The sequence below is a fragment of the Eleutherodactylus coqui genome, chromosome 6, assembly GCF_035609145.1.
Source record: "Eleutherodactylus coqui strain aEleCoq1 chromosome 6, aEleCoq1.hap1, whole genome shotgun sequence".
In the NCBI taxonomy this organism is placed as follows: Eukaryota; Metazoa; Chordata; class Amphibia; order Anura; family Eleutherodactylidae; genus Eleutherodactylus; species Eleutherodactylus coqui.
The window spans coordinates 91153687-91177813 of NC_089842.1; the positions used below are offsets into that span (position 1 = coordinate 91153687).

The window sequence follows — 24127 nt, forward strand, 5'->3', positions numbered from 1 at the left end:
GTTTCATGACGATTGGATGAATGGTGTAGTAATGCATAAAGGACAGACAGACAGACATTCATTTATATATATCAGGAAGTGAAAGAATTAGATTCTGTATGTAAAATTTGGAGGCTAATTCTTTTGCGCATAGAATTGAATAATCGAGTTGGGACCCATTAGCTTTTCCTATTTATGACATATTCAATGCCCGTGCCAAATTTCAAGTTTCTATGTGAGAAAATTACATTTGTACGTAAAATTTGGAGGCTAATTCTTTTGGCACATAGAATTGAATAATGGAGTTGGGACCCATTCGCTTTTCCTATTTATGACATAATCAATGCTCGTGCCAAATTTCACATTTCTATGACACCGGAAAGCGAGAAAATTAGATTCCGTACGTAAAATTTGGACGCTAATTCTTTGGCGCTTACAATTGAATAATCGAGTTGGGACCCATTAACTTTTCCTATTTATGACATAATCAATGCTCGTGCCAAGTTTCATGTTTCTACAACATCGGAAAGTGAGAGAATTAGTGGCAATGATGGAAATCGAACGATCTACGTGGGGGGTCGTAACTGTTGACGACGCTTGCACGCGCGCCATTTATCGTAGCATAAATGTACTATGCCTATAATCTTCCCAGGAGTGTACTCAACAACTTCCCAAAGTTTCATGGCGATCGGATGAATGGTATAGTAGCGCATAAAGGACAAACAGACAGACACACAGACAGACATACATTCAATTTTATATATATTGATAAATTCTAACAGAACGAGCGGAGGGTAAAGGAGCCGAATCCCTCATACAGATGTAACGGCAATGAGTGTTTTATTGGAAGGTTTTGAGTTGATATAAAAATCCTAAGAAATTGATGATCTTTTCTCTTGTAGTTCTCCTCGGCCTGGCAGTGGATGTGACCAGCGGACAGAGGAGCATCCAGCTAATCCCTCAGTATCCAGTTATTAATGGAGCCGTCACCCTGAGAGTTACTGGGATTACTGAGGAAAGACTGAATTTCACCTGGTATAAAGGACCAAGTACAGCTTCTCAGTATCAGATCCTGACATATATTTCTGGTAGTCCTGACCCTCCAGTTCCTGGAGATCTGTACAATCCTATGATAACACCTTTCAGTAATGGATCATTACAGATCAGAGATCTTCATATCTCAGATGGGGGGAACTATATAGTGAAGATACAGACAGCTATAACAGCACAGGATATAAATGTGAATCTGACCGTCTATGGTGAGTATTATTTCTATTTCATCTTTTCCGAGCATCATGTATGAACTCTGTCTCAGAGAAACGCTGTCCTAATTGCATGTCAGCTCCAGAGATAAGGTCTCTGATTGGATGATAACAAATACATGAAGCTCCACTGAGTATGTACCATGGGAACAGTTTATCGTTTACAGAATAATAATATAGTAGCATGGGATCAGTAAAAGAAGCACAGTGACACATGGTCATTATCAGTGACTTATGTACTCCCTGGTGCTGATATATGCCATGCCAGTAGAACAGCTATAATGAAAAAAAGTTTGGTACCGTGTTAGCCAGTAGAGCAAAATGTGATTTTTCTCAGTAAGAGAAACCAAGTAATCTTGTAGATATGATACCTTTTAATAACTAACAAAAATACATGAGGTTAATGCAAAGTTTTGAACCAATGCAGGGTTTTTCTCCTGGCTTAAATGAAATAGTTCTGAAGAGGCATGCATATTTATACATACATACTTATGACAAGGCACAGACATCGATGCGAATAATTTGGATAACAGCATTAACCATTGGATAACACTGATCACGTGATCGGGGACCGCTTGCAGCCCTCGGTCACTGCTTCAGCCTCTCAGCTAGCTTTAGTAGCCAGAAGCAAGGAGATTTTAAATGTCCAGGGCCCTCTCCAGTTTCTGTGCTTGCATCCGCCATTTTGGCAATGTACGCATGCCTTGAAGCTGGGGAACGGTTTGCAGATAAGGATCCTGTCAGGGGACATTGCCGGAGGCCTTAGGTAAGTAATTTTACCTCCCCTTACGGTTCGCATCCGTGATGGGAGGTGAAACTTTAGCCTTTTTTTTACTTTTATTTGATCGCCGTTATCCATTGGATCCTGTGACCAAGAACCGCATACCGCAGCCCCCTGTGAGATCTCCAGGCTCTTGGCAACGTATAGTAGCCAGAAGCAGGGAGATTTTAAATTACCCCAGCAAATCGGCGTCTTTTCCGCATGTGTTCGCCATTTTAGCTGTGGTAAGGTCCATGGATAAATCCGGGGCCTTAGGTATGTAATTGCATCTCCCCTCACGGATATTATCCATGAGGGTAGATAAAACAAACTTTTTAAACTTTTTTTTTTACTTCAAATGATCGTTGTTATTCATTGGCTAACAGCAATCATGTGACTGTGAACTGCATTCAGCGGCCCCCGATGATATATCTCTGTTCCCAGCTCACATGTGTAGGGGTTTTAAATTTCCCGAGGTGCAGGCCTTTCTGTGCACACACCCGACATATGACGACTGTCGCACATGCGCAGAAGCTTATGTCAGGTCGGGGGCATCGCAGAGGATGGGAGTGAGTACTCTCAACTGCCCTCATGCATCTGATCTATGAGGGCAGCTGAATCTTTAAAGGGGTTGTCCCGCGAAACAAAGTGGGTCTATACACTTCTGTATGGCCATATTAATGCACTTTGTAATGTACATTGTGCATTAATTATGAGCCATACAGAAGTTATCAGAAATTTTTCACTTACCTGTTCCGTTGCTAGCGTCCTCGTTTCCATGGAGCCGTCTAATTTTCAGCGTCTAATCGCCAGATTAGACGCGCTTGCGCAGTCCGGGTCTTCTTCTTTTCTGAATGGGGCCACTCGTGCCGGAGAGTGACTCCTTGTAGCTCCGCCCGTCACGTGCCGATTCCAGCCAATCAGGAGGCTGGAATCGGCAATGGACCGCACAGAAGCCCTGCGGTCCACCGAGGGAGAAGATCCCGGCGGCCATCTTCAGTAGGTAAGTAAGAAGTCACCGGAGCGCGGGGATTCAGGTAAGCGCTGTCCGGTGTTCTTGTTTAACCCCTGCATCGGGGTTGTCTCGCGCCGAACGGGGGGGCTGTTGAAAAAAAAAAAACCCGTTTCGGCGCGGGACAACCCCTTTAACTTTTATTTACTTTTCATTTACTTTAATGCAATTCACCGGATACTGGCGATCACGTGACCGGGGAAGTGGGTTTCCGCGCCCCCCCTCCCCCCAAGACAGCTCCAAGTTGTCGGCTACCTCCAGTAACCAACAGCATGGAGATGTCACATCCACAGCCCACATGTCTTTAATCCCCAGAGCGAGCGTGTTTTAACGGCCTTGAGAATTAAAGCCAACTAAAAGCAGGACATAAAAATGTAATGTAGTGGTCACTAAGGGGTTAATATCCATTAGTACTGCAACATTGATGCAATTAAACTTTTAGATACCTTTGAGACTTAAGGTGGTTTAACATGAGCAAGAAAATAGCGGGGGTTTTTTTGCCGGATGTAATATTCAGTAAAAAAGCAGATTAGGAAAAAAATTATTTACACTGGTTTCCTTCGCATCTGCGATTATTTTTCACCAATGCGATCTTGAGAGAACAAAAGATCGCGGCACACTCTATCTTTCTGCAATGCACAATTTTTAATCTCTCATGTTCCCCTATTGAGGATTCTTTTTATCGCATTGTAGCATAACAAATGCGCGTTGCGATGCTATTTTAACATTAGAAAGTTCTATTGACGTTTGCGATAAAACATCGCACGATTCTATCACTGGCAACGAGATTCTTCTCCCATAAAAGTTTCCCTGATGCTCGACAATTGCCGCAACAAAGACGCAATTTTACCACGATTTTTTCATTGCAAAATCCTGATTGCCTGCGTGAAACTAGCCTTAGGAAATTGAGGACTCACATAGCTGTATAAGGCTCAATATCCACAGCACGTGGCCCCCACATCGGAGATCCGTGTGTCTTGCTGCCCATAAGGATGCATTAGTATCCTTACAGCAGCTAAAATCATGCAGATGGGATTTCTTCCCGGCGTGCGGGTTGCATGCACGGGAAGAAATCGCAGCATGCTCCATTTTCCTGAGGGTCTGCCGCACGGACAGCTCCCGCGGTTTTTATTGAAGCCTATGAAGCTTTCCATATTCACAGCACACCCGCAGCTGAATTTCTGCTGTGCCATGGGAACGCAGGAAATAAAGCGTTAAAAAAAAAATGCGCACACCGCACATCCACCAGGCCGAAGAAAGAAGATCCGCAGTGTCCGGACAGGTACGTTTATATGGCTTTTCTGGCCTCATGTCTGCGGGAAAGGAGGGACCCACCGCGGGATTCTGCATGGAGAATTTGTGCAGGCCCAAATCTTTCCCGTGGACATGAGGCCTTAAGGCCTCCTTCCCACGAACGGATTTACGCCGCGTAAATTTGCGGCAAAAATCCGCTGCGTTGCCCCCTGCTATTAGGTTCTATTGAACCTAATAGCACAATGCTCACGATGCGGAATTCCACCGCGGAATTTCGCACCGTGAAATCTCCTGTCCTCACCCGCAGCATGCTCTATTTGCCGCGGGTGTACGCGCTGACGGCTTCCATTGCAGTCAATGGAAGCCATCCGTTCACGCTATCTCCTGCTGTAACACAGCGGAAGATAGCGTGAAAACGCTTTCCTGCCTACCGCCGCCGCGTCATATGACGCGGCCAGCGCGTCACGTGACACGGCCAGCGCGTCACGTGACACGGCCGGCCGCGTCATGTGACGCGGTGGGCGTGTCGCATGACGCGACGGCGGTGGTCGGGGAAGCGTCTTCACGCTATCTTCCGCTGGTAAGTATGGGGTCTCTGGGGGGGCGCCGTGACGGGCTTCACTGCGAAATATTCCGCGGCGGAGCCCGTCACGCTCGTGTGAAGCCGGCCTAAGGGGTTATGGCTAAAATGTTGTGAAGGACTAGCTTGTAATAACACTTGTTATTTGTTTGTTTTATGCTGCCCTCCTGTGGCTATACTTTGTATTTGCAAAAGATGTTTCCATAGCTGAATCGGTGCTCATGATGATTGGCTTCGAGGGAGAATTTGAACGTCCAGACACCGGATGCAAATGTTCATTATCAGTGACTTACCTACTTCCTGGTGCTGATGTACTGTATATCACCATAACGGCTGCTACCTGTACATACCATTGCCAAAACAAAGTTGCACCATAATTAGTATTCTGCAGTTATTACACACATCATTGTATATATCTGTTATTATATTAAGTATAATCGATTTGTTGGCCTCATGTCTGCGGGAAAAGAGGGACCCGCTGCGGGATTCTGCATGGAGAATCCGTGTGGGCATGAATTTCCCCGTGGACATGAGGCCTAAGTGTTCCATAGGTAGAACTGCAATTCCGCCAGGTGCAGGACCCACCCCATACTAAGCATACTGTAGCCGTTGATCCAATAGAGCATGTGGTTGTCCTGACATGCAGCGTCCATAAGACTGTACTGCGCAAACGTAGCCACTCAGCCAATCATGGCCTTCACCTTTAGCTTCTGCCAGTACTAGTTTCATACACCTAACACGCATGCGTGAACCTCCCATCTCCCGCGAGATCACACTCAGAGCCGTGCCGCGCATGCGCTACGCCTACTTAATATACCATCCTACATTCTTCTTTGCGTTGTACCATAGGAGCTGTATTAATAAGACCCATCTATTACCTGGCATATAAAGCTCAGCATCATCTGCATATATGTATGGGGCCCAATAGACCCCATCATACTAGAGCCGTACAGGCTTACCAACCAAAGTATGTATTCAAGCTAGTACCCAATGCAGATCTGCTAAATTTGGAAAAATAATCATTATACCCCAAGTCTACTGCACATCTCAGCTTAAACTAGACAGTAGCACAACAAATGGCAGAATACAAGACATGAGTTATTCTGCATACCAAAACAACGCTTTATTAGTATAATCAATAGTACAATTTACTATGACTTAACATAGCTAGCAATCAAAGTCAATAAGTCACTAGCGGCACATCGCTTCATAGTATTAATAATGACACGGTTACAGGGTACAGCATCCAGCGTATCACCGCCAAATTTACGGAAAACTACAGCACAGAATTAAAAATGTCAATGTAGACACAACGAATGTTAAAACACATATGACATCAAAAATAATCTAAACTGTACATGCCTACAGACAATTCAATAACGACTGTTCTATAAGTATGGGGTAGCATTATACTTCAAGTTAAGGCCTTTAGGATACAAAGTATCTGAATTAAAGATCCATTTAAGTTCTAGTAGTTTTAACTTCATCTCTCTATCACCACCTCTGTGTAACTTAGGCACCCCATCAATGATGCATAATCGGAGCTGACAGAATGGCCTGCTCCTATAAAGTGTTTAGCGACCGAAACATCCTTATTCACAGTCCTGATAGTGCTCTTATGTTTAGAAATTTGCTGTCTAGCCTCCATAGTGGCCTCCCTTATGTACAAAAGCCCACAGGGGCAGACCACCATGTAGGTGACAAACGAAGATGTGCAAGTAAATCCATCCTATATACGAAAGACCTGTCCAGTATTCGGATGAGAAAATGTATTCCCTCTAATCAAATTGTTACATAAGGCATATCCCATACAGCGATAACATCCTTTTTAGATGTACTGAACATATCACAGCGTGCACTATTAGGAGTACGCCTAATTGTTTGCACTACTTTGTCTTTAATATTGGTGCTTCTGCGATATGCAATTAATGGGGGCAACCCAAATTCCAAATTCCGGCATATACCAATGGCTCCGCAGAATCCGTCAGCTGTCATTGCTCTGTGGACAAAAGGAAGAAACAAGCGGGATATGAGGATTCTTCTGTTTAGATTGTTTGGGGACCAACAAGCTTTCTCTGAGCATGTCATGGGCTTCAGCACTAAAATCCCTCACCATTCTCTCAGGGTATCCTCTTCCTAAAAGTCTATCAAACATCTGGTTAAGCCTCTGCTCAAGATCATCATCATCATCCACTATTGTTCTTATACGCAGCATTTAGCTCCATGTGAGCGATTTTAGAATACTTTGTGGATGATGACATTTAAAGCACTGAAAGTTGTTGCGATCAGTAGGATTCTGGTATAAATCCATTTCAATATGTCCATCAATAACACAGATGGTGACATCCAGAAGTTGAATTTGTTCTTGTGAACAGGTAAGGGTGAATTTTAAGTTAGAGATAATGCTGTTCAGTTCTTGATGAAAAGCCCTCATGGCAACCTCATTGCCTCTCCATATAAAGAAGATATTGTCTATATACCGCCCCCATACCTGGACACAGGTCCAGGATGGGGAGGTATATATCCATGTTTCCTCAACATCTGACATAAACATATTGGCGTAACTTGGAGCCACGTTTGACCCCATCGCGGTACCATGTTTTTGGCGATAGTATACGCCATCATACAGAAAAACATTTTTGAGGTGAAAATCTTCCAACAACACCAGTATGAAATTCAACTGGTCATTAGCCATATTAGACCCCAACAGATGACTTCTCACAGTGTCAAGACCATCATCATCATGGTCAATAACCATGTACGGACAAACCACATCGAAGGACCCAAGAATGCTACCCTTGGTGTTCTCTAATTCGCAAATTTTTACCAGAAAGTCTGATGTATCATGCACATAAGACTTAGAGTTGAGCACAACTGGCCTTGACACTTTATCCAAAAACCTGGATGATTTATTAAAGAGTGAACCTCTTCCCAAAATAATTGGGTGACCTGGTGGGTCCTGTAGGTTTTTGTGTTTTTTGGGAAGGCTGTATAACATGGGAGTGATAGGATATTTTGGACACAGAAAATCCCTCAATTGAGGATCAATGATCCCCTGTGTACAAGCCTCATCAAGGCAGATCTTCAGACTAGACAGATGTTGCTGAATAGAACTTGATGCAAAGAGACTCATAGACGTCATCATCATCCAATTGAGCCATAATCTCCCTGTGGTATTTCACTGTGTCCAAAACTAGCACAGCACCGCCTTTATCAACTGGTATGTAATGAAGGGCTTCTTTATTCGGGCAATTTGGCACGCGTTTTTATACGCAGATTCTACTGCACAAAACACAGAGAATATAACCCATTGATTTTAATGCATTTCCTGCACACCCTGCGTTTGAGTGCAAAATTCTGACGCATGAAAAAATACATCACATGCTCTATTTTTGTGCATATTTGTGTACCCAAAGCACCATAGGAGTTTATGGAGGTGTGCAAATGCGCACCCGGTCCACATGAAATCGTGCATCAAACTGCAGGATTTTGCTGGGTTAGTCGATAACACTGGGTACTAATTAGGCTGCTCAGTCTGTTTAATTATGGCATGGATGTGTCATTTGTTAATGTAAACGGGCCCAGCAGTGGAGAAAAGTACAGCAGAACTCTCAGATATACACGTGATAGCCTTCACAGCGCTATTGTGTCATGCTATTGCGAGTGTATCAACGCATATGCTTGTCTGTAGGAGCCCTAAGACACATGACTGTATATAAAATGAACATGTTTAGAGAGGCAGAGGCTCTAAGAAGCAAAAATGCTCAGAGGTTCACCAATCTGTGAAAAACTATGTTTAAAAATTGTGGAGGAATTTCAGAAAAATCTTCCTCAGCGTAAAATAATGGAGGCTTTGACTATCCTACCATCTACAGTACGTAATATCATCAAAAGTTCAGAGAGGGTTTTTTGAACTTTTATTACTTTTTTTTTAACAATTAGTAAAACTTTATTGTTTTTATTTTTACACTTTCTTCTAGTCTCCAGGGGGGACTACAACATGCGATGCTTTGATCGCACCTGCAGTATGATATAATTCCATAGCATCTGGCACCTTCACTTAATGAAAGACTGGGCGTAATACCTATTGTCACATACAGGCGACAGGCAAGGAGGAGGCTTAAATTGTGGAGTGACAGGTACCCAACTTTCCGTGACACCGGACAAGTGACTATCACGTACGGTCACAATTCTACAGCAATCTGCCTGACCTTGCACAGCAAACCAATTTGTCATGTACTGGACACAGGAGAGAGAGAGGGGAAATGATACCTATCTTTATGAACTATGAACACTCTTTGGAGTATATAATTCGTTTTAAAACATACAAAGCTGACTCCCTCCTCCCTACACCCCTTTGAGGTCATACAGAGAAGGGAGGGTTGGATTTGTAGGAACTCTGAAAAATAATATTTTAAAAAATTTTTTAGTCATACCTTTTCTAGATTAAATCTGCCATTTCAAAGTCAGCTTTGTATGTTTTAAAACGAATTATATACTCCAAAGAGTGTTCATAGTTCATAAATCGGGTTCCAGTTTACTGATAACAAGACTGGTGGTGGCAGCTGTATGGGCATTGTAGGGCTCTGGAGTGCATTAGAACAGATCAGGTGGATGATTGGAGCTTTCGCTTCGCATGCGACTTCAAGCTTGCAATACCGCTACAGTGATCGAGGACAGAGGCGGGATCGATAGGTATCATTTCCCCTCTCCCTCTCCTGTGTCCAGTACATGACAAATTTTTTAGTCATATCTCGGCAGGTGGGACTCCGATTGTAAAGATATGCCTGCCATATTTCTTGTTATGATTTTATCTACGCATGGATATCCAGCATGATGCAGAAATCATAACCAGGTATAGGTTAGTAGCTTCAGGGGGCTCCTCAGCGCTTGACTCTACCTGAGTGCATGCGTTTCGTTCAGTGGACCCACCCAATTTTGAAAATATAATTCATATCCGGCTGGGACCTTCACATGACCAAATATGCTTATTAACGATTTCCCCAATATGAATTATTTCGGCCCCAGCAAGTCTGCAAGAGGAAGGGTCTAGGCCCCTAATAGAAGAATGGTTTTTCTAAAACTTAATTAACAAATGCATGGTCCAGACAGCTCTGTATCCTCATGCTAATACCATCAAATACAGAAAGAAAGGGGGGTTATTTACCCCACAGTACAGCTCTTGTCCAGGCCAGGTGAGACAATGCTTTTTTACATGCAAATATCAACAGGCTGGTAAAGCTGCTAAACCTATCGCTTCTATAGTGACATTCCAACTATTCAGGGGTTATACAAACGATGCCCGACACTCGTCCCTGCACATAATCGCTCCCGTGCTGTTGCTCACATCGCTGGCTCACAACAGGGAGGCTGCAGGAGATTTTTCTCCTTGTGCTCCCCCACCCCCCCTCGATTGACTTAACATAACGGCAGTTCAATACTGAACAGCCTCTATTTACACTGAACGATGAGTGATCAGCTCATTGTCAATCGTTTATGGAGCATAAACAATGGATGATCAGCTGAACGGTAAAGGAATAACACTTTTATAATATGCAAATCAGCATTACTATATATATATATATATATATATATATATATAATATTGTGAGGGATTAGCGTTTAGGATCGGAAGCAACCTGGGCATAAGCAGTCAGAGACAGTGACACTTGGGATAAAGTCTTTAGTCCAGGCTTCGCCTGGGTTTATTTCCAAGCAAACAAAGCAAAATACAGGCCTTTACTTCAGGCCAACATAAAGTAAATCCTGCTCGTCTGAGCACTTACTAAACATGGAGCATTCCTGTCTACACACTGGTAACCAAATGGTATCTGCGCATAGCCAGCCAGGACTCTCAGACCTGCAAAGGTCTCAGCTCTCTCTCTAGGCCCTGTAGGCCCAGGCTTTATAAGGCCTGGTACCAGCCTCACCTGGTATGTGGGAGTGACCATCCCACCCTTCACTTTGGTCACTCCAGGAAAAGCCGGCCCGGATTATGTGGCTTGGAGCCACTTACACACTACAACGTGTCAGTGACTTAATGTTACTGACACCATACTGCCGGCTTCCTCCACCGAGCCCAGGCTGCTCGGTGGCACGTATCTGCCCAAGTGCTCCCTAAAGCCGCATAGGAGAGCATCCTAGGTGAAATGTAACGGCCCTCCAGAACTTTGCCGGTCACTGTCTCACATACCCCCCCCCCCTCTGTTCGAGCCAGTGGGGTCCGACACCTTTAGCCGCCATGCAATGCGTCCTTGACAAGGCATCGGCATTGCCCCGTAGCTTTCCTGCCCTGTGTTCAACAGAGAAACTGAAGTTTTGAAGTGTCAGGAACCACCTAGTGACTCTGGCGTTTCTTCCTTTTGCCTGTGACATCCAGGTTAAGGGAGAGTTGTCTGTGATCAGCCTGAAGTGCCGACCTAGAAGGTAGTATTTTAGGGATTCAAGGGCCCATTTGATGGCTAGGCACTCCCGTTCAACAATGCTGTAATTTTTCTCTGGTGGCGTGAGCTTCCTGCTTAGATAAATCATGGGATGTTCCTCTCCCTCTACTTATTGGGACAGGACTGCTCCCAGTCCCACGTTGGACGCGTGTGTTTGAACGACAAATTCTCTTTTAAAATTAGGTGTGACCAACACTAGACGTCTACAGAGGGCCCGTTTTAACTCTTGGAACGCCTTTTCTGCGTCAGGGTTCCACTTGACCATGACTGACTTACTGTTCTTGGTCAAGTGTGTTAGGGGTGCTGCTATGCTAGCAAAGTTCTGCACGAACCGCCTATAGTACCCTACAATGCCTAAAAAAGCTCTCACCTGCTTTTTAGTAGTGGGTTGTGGCCAGTCCTGAACGGCTTCAACTTTATTGATCTGGGGTTTTATAATACCCCTGCCTATTACATACCCCAGGTATCGTGCTTCTTCGAGGCCTATGGCGCACTTCTTTGGGTTTGCTGTGAGCCCTGCTTTTCTAAGGGAGTTCAGTACTGCCTGTACCTTGGGTAGATGGCTGTCCCAGTCTTCGCTAAAGATGATGATATCATCTAAATATGCTGACACATATTGACGATGGGGTTTGAGTATGATATCCATCAATCTTTGGAAGGTTGCTGGGGCTCCATGCAAACCGAAGGGTAGGCAGATGTACTGAAACAACCCTTCTGGTGTGGCAAACGCAGTCTTTTCTTTCGCGCTCTCTGTAAGGGGAACCTGCCAGTAGCCTTTAGTAAGGTCGAGAGTGGAAAAGTACCTGGCATGACCCAGTCTCTCAATTAACTTGTCCACTCTCGGTATTGGGTATGCGTCAAATTTTGACATGTCATTTAGCTTCTGGAAGTCGTTACAGAAGCGCAGAGAGCCATCAGGTTTTGGTATCAGCACGATAGGGCTGGACCATTCACTTTTCGACTCCTCAATTACTCCGAGGTCTAACATTTTCTCGACCTCCTCTGAGATGGCTCGTCTGCGGGCTTCTGGAACCCTGTATGGTTTCAACTGAACCTTTACCCCTGGTTCAGTTATAATGTCGTGTTTTATGACACCAGTACGCCCTGGTATATCGGAGAACACATCCGCATTACGTCGTATAAATTCCCTAGACTCTTGCTGTTGAGACTTGGACAGGGACCCTGATACACATACCTCTGGGACCTCACCATGGGGGGTGCTCACTGCAGTCAGGGCTTCTCTGTCCTTCCATGGCTTAATTAGGTTTACATGGTACAACTGTTCTGGTTTCCGCCTACCTGGCTGGTATACCTTATAATTTACCTCTCCGACTTTCTCAATTATTTCATAGGGCCCTTGCCATTTTGCTAGGAATTTACTTTCTAGGGTGGGCACCAACACTAGTACCCGATCCCCAGGGTTGAAGGTTCTCACCTTGGCTTTGGGCTTCTTGAGCCTGCTGTAAATGTTCTCTAACAATGGGCATGACCGCCGCAATTCGATCTTGCATGAGGGAGATGTGTTCAATAACACTCCTGTAGGGGGTGGACTCGTGCTCCCAGGTCTCCTTAGCTACATCAAGGAGCCCTCGGGGATGTCTACCATAAACTAATTCAAAGGGAGAGAACCCAGTGGAGGATTGTGGGACTTCACAGATTGAGAACATTAAATATGGCAGCAGACAGTCCCAGTCCTTCCCATCCTTACTGACTACCTTTTTAAGCATGCTTTTTAGGGTCTTATTAAATCTCTCAACCAGACCATCCGTCTGTGGGTGGTACACAGACGTCCGTAAGTGCTTAATATTCAGCAGCTTACACAATTCCTTCATGACCTTTGACATAAAGGGGGTTCCTTGGTCCGTCAGGATCTCTTTTGGTATGCCCGTGCGGGAGAACATGTGAAGTAGTTCCTTTGCAATACCCTTGGATGACGTATTGCGTAAAGGAACGGCTTTGGGGTAACGGGTGACATAGTCTACAACCACTAATATATGATGGTGACCCCGGGCAGATTTTACCAAGGGCCCAACTAGGTCCATAGTGATCCGCTCAAACGGCACCTCTATGATGGGCAAGGGCACTAAGGGGTTCCAGTAATGGGGCATAGGAGCTGTTATTTGACACTCCGGGCACGACTCACAGTAACGTTTTACATCACCATGTACCCCAGGCCAAAAAAAACGCTGAAGGATGCGTTCCCTAGTCTTTTCGCTCCCGAGATGACCTCCCAGCACATGCTTGTGCGCCAGGTCTAAGACCATCCTACGATAGGACTGAGGTACCACCAGCTGTTCCACAACCTCCCCTCGGACCTTGTCAACCTGATACAACAATTCTTGGTTGACTGCCAGGTGTGGAAACACAGTATCAGCCCCTGGAAATTGAGGCTCTCCATTTATCACTTTAACATTTTCCCTAGCTTTTACTAGGGTGGGGTCTCGGAGCTGCTCAGTTCCGAAATTGGCACGTGAGACCTCTAAGTCAGGCATAGAAACTACTTCATCCTGTACCTCCGTCTCACCCGCCAATACTGTTAAGGGAAAGTTATCCCCATTCTCTTGGGTCACCCCTACTGCCGGAACCGTACCCTCAGGGTCAAACGGTTCTGGACACACATCATACACATTTGCATTATCATGAACCTTATTTGCAGACAACCCTCGGTGTCGCCACAAGTCCCAAAATAGGGGAAAGTCTCTCCCGAGGATCACGGTGTGCATTAAGGATTTTACGACGCCCACCTCATGGGTGGCAAGTCCCCACGGAGTCTCAAGTCTTACAAGGGCAATAGGATACTCCTTGGTGTCCCCATGCACACACACCACCCCCATGTGACGGCCAGTGAAGGTTGTGGGATCGACCAGGCTGGAGTGCACCAGCGTAACCAAGCTCCCTGAGTCCAGTAGAGCTGTCACCGCAAAGTCATTCACCTTTAGGTGACACAATGGTCGATCAGTGTCTGACACAGTCTCTGCAGAACATACTGGCCGTGCGAACATCGACCTCCGCCGGGCAGAGTCACAGTTCATGGGTTCCACAGTGAGGGGACAGTTGGCAGCAAGATACCCGGGCTCATGACAGCACCAACATCGTATGGAGGCCCGGTCTCCTTGGGGTTCTACCCGGGACCCGAATGTCCATTTGGGGCTCCTCCTCTGCCCCAAACGATCCCCCTCTGAGCCGCCTCCCCTTGGGACACTTTTGACACCCCTTACATATGGAACAGTCTTACCAGGTGCTCCGGCCGACTTGCTGTTGCTGCATGTTCATTTGTACCAGCTGCTTTATCAGTTCCTCCATCTTGGCAGTGTCTGGTTGCTGCGCCATTGCAGCTTTCACCCAGGACATGGGGGTTACAGCACGCTCCCATCAATCTCTGTTGGGCGGTTGCCAGTAGCAACGGTTCTCCAGCTGCTGCAGCAAAATGTCCATTAATTGGTGTATGTCTCTTTAAGACCGCTGCCCGCATCCAAACACAATATGTGAGGGATTAGCGTTTAGGATCGGTAGCAACCTGGGCATAAGCAGTCAGAGACAGTGACACTTGGGATAAAGTCTTTAGTCCAGGCTTCGCCTGGGTTTATTTCCAAGCAAACAAAGCAAAATACAGGCCTTTACTTCAGGCCAACATAAAGTAAATCCTGCTCGTCTGAGCACTTACTAAACATGGAGCATCCCTGTCTACACACTGGTAACCAAATGGTATCTGCGCACAGCCAGCCAGGACTCTCAGACCTGCAAAGGTCTCAGCTCTCTCTCTAGGCCCTGTAGGCCCAGGCTTTATAAGGTCTGGTACCAGCCTCACCTGGTACGTGGGAGTGACCATCCCACCCTTCACTTTGGTCACTCCAGGAAAAGCCGGCCCGGATTATGTGGCTTGGAGCCACTTACACACTACAATGTGTCAGTGACTTAATGTTACTGACACCATACTGCCGGCTCCCTCCACCGAGCCCAGGCTGCTCGGTGGCACGTATCTGCCCAAGTGCTCCCTAAAGCCGCATAGGAGAGCATCCTAGATGAAATGTAATGGCCCTCCAGCACTTTGCCGGTCACTGTCTCACTATATATATATATATATATATATATATATATATATATATATATATATATATATTATAACATCAAATACTTTAGTTCTTATAGCGGTCCCAGTAGCATTTAACCTCAGTCACTATATCAATATATACCCGGGTATATGTATATATAAATGTGTATGGTGTCCCATGCATGATACCTCAGACGTCAGAGACAAAGAAGAGTCACGTTGCAGGGGGGCCTCTCCATGGTTGATTGTAGATACAGGAATCTGCAGGGTGTGAACAGCGATTTGATGGAGGTCCGGATAGGAATGAGGATAAGTAGTGCAGCAGCTCTTCTGGTGCAACGATTCCAGACAGGAGTTGAATTCAGGAACAAGCCTGACCACACTGTACTAGTCCCTGGTTTAGTCTATCCTATCCATGTGACCGGACCACTTATCTCCCATAGGGCCGTCGGTCACCTAAGCTTCCACTAGTGCCTGAACTGCACACCAATCCCTATCTATAATACTAACTACAAACTATCAGACTGGAGTCATTACTTAGCCACAGAGAATCAGCCAAAGTTGCTTCAGACTCCAGCAATTGCCAAGCAGGCCGCACTAGGAGTACACTGCACCAAGTATGGAAAACTATAACAGAAAGCAACAGTGATGTAGCAGGGCTAATTGTGTCAGGTCTGCTGTAAAGTATCAGTTCAGTGGAGAGTGGTTTTAGTAAAATGGTATTTCAGCCCCACTGTAGGTATGCCTGAAATCTGATACCTACTTGCTTACAGCTAGTCTGAAGCAGATCCTTGGCGTTCTGGGGGAAATATATTTAGGAAGCTGGAAGTAGCTCCCTTCCTACTTCCCATGCGGTCTGGATCTGCCTGGAGTGGGCTGGTCTCACTCTTATATACCAGCCCCATCACATATATGGGGTTTCCTCAATAACCCAAAAGCAGTGGGGTAAGAAGAAATCAACTTCCAATAACCATAGGGGTGTTGGGCAACCCCATTATAACGCATTAATAACAGTGATCTCCTACACTTGTTAGAAGGGTTTCCTGATATTAGGCTAATCACATGGTCTCCCACTGCTAGGACCACCATCAATCAGTGACTTAGATGAAGGGCCTGAACAAGGAATTGTTTTAACTTAGAATTCTCTAATATGGCATTTTAAAGTTATTTTTATTTATTAGTTAAGTTTTACCTTTGATCTAATCAGATATCCTATATATAACTATTGTCCTCTATGTTCATCAATTCACAGAGCCGGTCAGAAAACCTACAATTACAGCGTCTACCATCCAACCCAAGGAAAATTATGAGTTCACCCTAACTTGTGACACCAAAAAAGCTACAACTATTACATGGACCAGGCGTGGTGCCCACATCTCCTCTGAAGCCAAATTATCTGGTGATAACAGTACTCTCACCTTCTCCAGTGTTAAACGAGAAGACTCAGGAGAATACTGGTGTGAAGCTCAGAACCTTGTCAGTAAGGAGTCCAGTGAACCCTATGCAGTATATACAGTATATGCGGCCTGTGAGTAACGATAATAGTTGTGCTGTTGTGAGCATTATAGACTATATCTCCAATATGTGTTGATGAAATTCTGACTGCATCCATAGAAGGCAGATTATTAGTTGGTCTAAGTTTTTCCATCACATTATCCTGTTATGCTGATTCTATTCCACCTTCTGAATTCCCCCTGGAAACTCAATGATAAAGTTTTGCAGTAAAAAAAACAAATATGGTATTAATAATGGTAATCTGAGAAGCCCCTCCACAATATTACTTCTATTGTATTTGTGAATGCGACTGCAGGTATAGTTATATTAGACTGTAGTATTGTCGAATTTCAACATCTCTATTATTGCTGCAAGTCCTGGACAACCACTTCCCTCTTTTCTGTTGCTCTACTTAGATGACCCCTGGAAACTTCTTTTAATATTATTATGCTGTACAACTTTAGCGTAAGATCACATCTTGGTAGTCTGTCCACATTGAAAAATCGCCTGTTTTTGCTCTGCTAAAATCAGTCCTTCTGTTTCACCTTTTAGGGACCTTTCACACGAGATGGAACTACACCATAGGACAATAATTCACAGAGGCAGAGGGATACAAAGGAAAGGCTTTTCAACAAATATTCACTGGGTGTATCCCTTAAAATATAACTTTTATTAACAAATATATATAAAATGTTTGGGCCTCACAAAAAACAGACAAAACAAAACAAAACAGAAACAGAGCAGTAGATAGAACCCTGGAAAAGAACCGATAAAAAATCTACGAAGCTGATCCCTCCAAGGTGGTACAGGAGTGTACTGATGGATAAGACACTACCGACTCACTATATCAACCGCTCCAAAATCAATTCAAATCTATTTAGTGGACCATATCGAGGTCTACCCTTATAGAAAGGGTGGAAGCGGAAAAAAATTCCACCAAGTGGGTGGTTTACAGTCAGCTTCTAGTGGTGGCGAGCCCCTGGGTTCGTCCTATGTCCCATAAGCTAGACCAGGAGCAAAATGAGCAAGCGACCCAGTAGAAGCCCCAGAGCTCTGAAAATGACGTCCCGGTAAGAGACAAGTGCGGTTCTATCCAGAGGAATGCCCTGTTCAAGTAATAGTAGCGGGCAAGAAGTAATCCCAGAACGAGAAACCAGCAGAAGTCTATGATTGGCCTCTATCCACAGAACTAGATGAAAATTAGTTCTGAATACACGGACACCAATCAATGCTTCCGCTGAGTACCTCCGAGAGATAAACACAAGTGGCTGATAGACTATAAGCCACAGGTTATCAATCCAGAAATACAATAGATTCTAATGAAACAGCAGGAGAACCACATTCAACGATATGATGGGTTCTCATGCAACGTGTGGTTTCAAAGACCAATAAAAGACAAGTTCAGAACACCAGTGGACAGTCAGACTGGGTTCTCCTAGCAAAAAAAGGGATATTTTGAAAAATTGTTTCAAGGTTGGTTCAGACTGGTTCTAAACCTTGAAACAATTTTTCAAAATATCCCTTTTTTTGCTAGGAGAACCCAGTCTGACTGTCCACTGGTGTTCTGAACTTGTCTTTTATTGGTCTTTGAAACCACACGTTGCATGAGAACCCATCATATCGTTGAATGTGGTTCTCCTGCTGTTTCATTAGAATCTATTGTATTTCTGGATTGATAACCTGTGGCTTATAGTCTATCAGCCACTTGTGTTTATCTCTCGGAGGTACTCAGCGGAAGCATTGATTGGTGTCCGTGTATTCAGAACTAATTTTCATCTAGTTCTGTGGATAGAGGCCAATCATAGACTTCTGCTGGTTTCTCGTTCTGGGATTACTTCTTGCCCGCTACTATTACTTGAACAGGGCATTCCTCTGGATAGAACCGCACTTGTCTCTTACCGGGACGTCATTTTCAGAGCTCTGGGGCTTCTACTGGGTCGCTTGCTCATTTTGCTCCTGGTCTAGCTTATGGGACATAGGACGAACCCAGGGGCTCGCCACCACTAGAAGCTGACTGTAAACCACCCACTTGGTGGAATTTTTTTCCGCTTCCACCCTTTCTATAAGGGTAGACCTCGATATGGTCCACTAAATAGATTTGAATTGATTTTGGAGCGGTTGATATAGTGAGTCGGTAGTGTCTTATCCATCAGTACACTCCTGTACCACCTTGGAGGGATCAGCTTCGTAGATTTTTTATCGGTTCTTTTCCAGGGTTCTATCTACTGCTCTGTTTCTGTTTTGTTTTGTTTTGTCTGTTTTTTGTGAGGCCCAAACATTTTATATATATTTGTTAATAAAAGTTATATTTTAAGGGATACACCCAGTGAATATTTACACCATAGGACACAGCCAAATCTGCAGCTGCAGAATTTCACACCAAAATCTGCAGGTCAAACAGTGGATTTTGATGTGGAATTGCAGGTAGGTTTTTTAGCCCTTTTTTTAACTCCACATCAAAATCTACAGGTAGCCTGCGGATTTGGGTGCAGAATTTACTGCAGCTTGCGGTGCATTGTTCACCCATTATGTCCCATGTGAAAGGTCCTTTAAAGTTCTCAGAGCCAGATCTTTTCCTTATCCACTTTATTCTCATTTTTTTCAAGAAACTGGTCATGTAGTGCTTAGCTGTGCCAGTTAGCAATCCGAGTTTTCACTGTTTCGTTCCGATATTTTTGTTTATTAGCGTTTAACATTTATATAACACTTAGATGTGTTTAGTCATTACTACAAAAAATTTTCCAGCATCTGGGCAAAAAAAAATACATAAGGCTCACTTCTCATTGGAACCCTTAAGTGCAGCTGAGTAGCCCACATGGCCCCGACATCATGTTCCAGGTAGCCGACACAGTGGAAGTACATCACTGTTGGCACTCCTGACATCAGCACTCATATCCTGGGTGCCATGATGCCAGCGGTTTGGGACTGTGACATTGCGGTCATTGTTTGGTTACAGGGGTCACTTGCTTCCTCTGGTCCATCTACCCGGAAGCTGGCACCAAGAACGCATGAGCCACTCAACTGTGCTTCAGGAGACCAAGGGGAGGTATGATCTATTTTGTTTATTTTATAATGGGCTCAGCGGCTGCAAAACTTTTTGAAATAATGACAAAACCCCATTGAGCAGCTTTGACTTATTTACTTTGATCACTGCCCATTCTTTACTTTCTTTGGTGTAATCTGCCAGGGCCTGTCTTTCCTCTTCTGCTATTTGCTTCATTTGCAACAGACCCTGATCTTCCTGGGCAGGTCAAGTCTGTCGACATCATTACACAAATGTAAACTATAGTGAACTGTTATCAGTTTTCTTGTTTTCCAAAGTATTCAGCTCTGCTTGAGTCAATCGATGATACCAGCAGTGTATCTGATGGTGGGTATAGCCCAGATGTTAATGGCTTTGATAGTATTCCCACCATTCAGCTTCATTTTCTGTATTTTCCTCACTCTTTGGATGTATTTCTTACCCATCACAATTATTATTATGCAGTACAACACAAGATTATTATTATTATTTTCTAGCCCTAAATGGAAATTACTGTATCATTGGACTTGCACTTGGCCTTACCTTTGCCATAATCCTGGGAGTTGTACTAATTATTGTTGGAAGTTTCTACGTATACAGGAAATTTGCGGCTAAGAGGCTAAACGGTAAGAGGAGATACTGATTAATACTGATAGAATTAGTAGCCATCACCAAGGTTTATGTTATTTAGTAGTGGAATTTACGTGGAGAGTACAGGCCTGCTGTGCGCAGTATACTCCACTCTGCTATCAGTACATAACCATATAATAAGAATATGTTATCCAAGGAATTTTTGCGTATTTTTTCCATGGTGCTGTACATTTGCTTTATACAGTTTTTATATCAGCTTTTTTTTAACCCCATAAGGACCCAGTGCAGTAAATATATAGCACTTGGTCCTGGATTTTAATTCTGGACGATAGCAGAAGTATGGTGTGGTATTAAAGCCTCTGCTGCTGCAATCAAGCAGAAGCAGGTCGGGTCCTCAACTGTCATACACAGCTGAGAACCCAAGGAGAAGGGAGAAGCGGATTTTAACCACTTTTGCCTTCTCTCCTTCCAAGCTACATAGCGCTCAATGAGTGCTACGTGATAAGGAGTGAAAGTGGAAGTATTACTTCCACTATGCGAATCGGCAGTCACATGACCTAGCAGATCCTGATCTACATGGGAATGTTTTCCCCTGTAACTGGGGCTCCTAATGGATACCCCAGTTACAGTGGAAAAGTGTGAAATAAAAAGAAAAAAATGTGAATGACCCCCAAAAGGTCTTATCTGATGTAATGGCGGACATAGATGGTAAAAAAATGGGTACAAAAAAAAATTATAGAATAAAAAATATATATATAAATAAAAAACAAAATGACCCACCGCCAAGGCCAACCAAATCCATTGCCATATGCATCCTGTAATCCAAAACAATACAAATTATATATCAAAACGTCTGAAGCAAAATGAGAAACCCATTCCTATACTTTATTTTAGCGTAAATATACTAGTTTTAATAATAAACAACTATAAGTTTTAAAAGAAAACTTCTTTTAGCTTTTTAGCCACAATAAAACTGAAAAAGGGGGGGGGGGGGAGTCAGTGAAAGAAGATTTCAAAAAATAGCTCTATGTTTTACGGGAAAAAAGCACATCAATAATATTTTTGGTAGCTGAAGAAAAAAAAATAGGACAGTAAAACCACTACTTGGGTAAAAGCCCTAAAAAGAGTCTGATGCTAAAACACCCTGGTCCTTAAGGGGTTAAAGAGGAAATGTAAAAAGCAAATCCAAAAAATATATTTTCCACATATTTTTGTACAGTGCTCAGGAATCTTTTACTAAGGATTCCTTCAGTCAAGCGTATGTACAAATACGCTTACCTCTGTTCAACGTATTTGCGCTGTGAACAAGGTTAATGAGGTAGATTTGCACAGGGATCAATCCATAATACTGTACTTCTTGCACACGCATGGCCAGTTCACACGTGTGTGCTACACAGTTTCAGTGGTTTGAAAGGCTATTTAGCCTAACGAGGTCCAGATGTGTTCTTTTTGCATGGAATCGTGCAGCATATTGCGCACTTGCACGCATATTGAGTCTGTATTTGTGCACTTCCCATAGACTTCTATGTGGCCCTTGGTGCGCAAATATGCAGGAAAACAGAACAGGACCTACATCCTGTGAATATGATGAGATATTTGGAGATGAATCAAAACAGAATTTTGAACCTAAAAACAACAGTGGAGATTCACTTAATATTAATTTACTAGTAATCATTAAAAAATTATAGTATGCAATGTGCCACACAGCTCTGCTACATGCTACATCCTACATCTATCCTGATTTCGAGACATCACATACAGCTCTGCTACATCCATCCTGAATCCCAGACATCACACACATCTCTGCTACATTCATCCTGATTTCCACACATCACACACACAGCTATGCTACATTCACATCCATCCTGATTCCCACACATTATACACACAGCTCTGCTACAGCCTGATCCCTTAAGCTCATCCAGCAGGGATGGCAACCAGCACAGCAGACTCCTGGAAACAGTGATCAGCCCCTGGTCATGTGATCCCTGACTCCACCCACACACGTGATCACATGATGCTGACATCAGTACAGGTCCTGGTAGCTGCTGTCCGGCTCTGTAGGTGGCTCTTTGGGTTGGTGCTTATCCAGTATTCAGTACTTTCTACCAAACTCCAGAATGGCTCCTCCCACAGCAGCGCTGGTAATGTGGAAGTGACGTCACTGCAGATCCTTCAGCCCACTGGATTTCTGTGGTGGTGGTAGGTCGGTGTCTCCTGTCAGGACTGCTAAGTTGTGTCTGAGATAATAACGGCTTCATTGTATTCTTTTGTTATTTTTGTCCTCCCCCTCCAAGAGCCCTAACTTTGTTGTTTTTCTGTTGGTTAGGCTCTGTGTTTTATATATGCTGTAGGACATGGGATGACGTCACCATTGTGTGATCATGAAAAGCACCCACACACATACTCATGAACAAGTGGTTGTTAGTTGTTTGATATAGATAAATAGTCACTTAAAAAGAACCTTTCCATTCTTCTTACATGTTTGCTATAGTAAATACTTGTATTCCCCATGAAATAATTCTGGAAAACTTTTTCTTAAAACTGTGTTCTAAGAAATTATTAAATTGACAACTTGATGTTACCATTCTCCTTGTCAAAAGAGTGCATCCTTATGCAGACTTAAAGCCCACTGACTCGGCTGTTTTTCCTGTCTGCTGTCTATATTTGACACTGACTGAATGCAGACCGCACACTGACCCGTTACAGTATTTAGTTGTGCATTCTTTTTCACAGACTAAGGCCGGCTGCACACGGCCGTGACGGGCTCCGCCGCGGAATATTCCGCGGCGAAGCCCGTCACGGCGCCCCCCAGAGACCCCATACTTGTACCAGCGGATCCGGCGTTCTGGGTCCCGCATGACGCTTCAGCGTGACGCGCCGCAGTGTCATGTGACACACCGGCCATGTCACAAGACATGCCCACAGCGTCACATGAGAGGGCGGAGAGGCGATTTCATGCTATCTTCCGCTGTGTTACAGCGGAAGATAGCGTGAGCGGACGGCTTCCATTGACTGCAATGGAAGCCGGCCGAGCGTACACACCTACAAATAGAGCATGCCGCGGGTGAGGACGGGAGATTTCATGGTGCGGAATTCCGCGATGGAATTCCGCACTGTGAGCATTGAGCTATTAGGTTCAATAGAACCTAATAGCTGCGGGCAACGCAACGGATGTTCACCGCGTATTAAATCCGTCCGTGGGAAGGAGGCCTTATAACCACTGAAAAAAAACCGCAACATCTCCTATTTTGATTAATATTCGCAGACGAAAAAAAAATGGGAGTGTTGATGGGAGTGTAAAAAAAACCCAGCTAATACAGATGTTATATGGGTATGTGCTACGTTTTTATGCATGTTGCCAGGAAACAGTGAAAAAATATTACATCAATTTGTCCTTCTTGCATTTTTTTTGTACGCGTGAAAAACAGATGATACATGGACATAAACTGCATATATGCAACAAGAATGTATGCAACACGCACATACACACAGTGAAATTGAGCGTTTTTTTCACAGACAGACATCGCATATACCTGTGTGAATGAGCCCTGACTCTGCCAGCACTGATTGGAAAGTGGGAGAGTGTAGGACCACATCCTTTTGAATGGTAATATCCAGTTGAAACAAGGGGCCTGTGGGTGGTGTCGGGGTCTGATTTCTAAAGGAACCCTGAGCT

At 44.1% G+C, this 24127-nt stretch overlaps 1 protein-coding gene across 1 annotated transcript in view; it reads left to right on the forward strand.

Moving 5' to 3' along the window:
* The window catches only part of LOC136631393 (carcinoembryonic antigen-related cell adhesion molecule 7-like), a 35351-nt gene that overhangs the window by 5425 nt on the left and 5799 nt on the right, over positions 1-24127 (forward strand). The window contains exons 2-4 of the mRNA XM_066605671.1: positions 882-1238; positions 16594-16869; positions 20355-20483. Coding sequence (XP_066461768.1) covers positions 882-1238; positions 16594-16869; positions 20355-20483 — 762 coding nt within the window. The remainder of the gene's footprint in view (positions 1-881; positions 1239-16593; positions 16870-20354; positions 20484-24127) is intronic.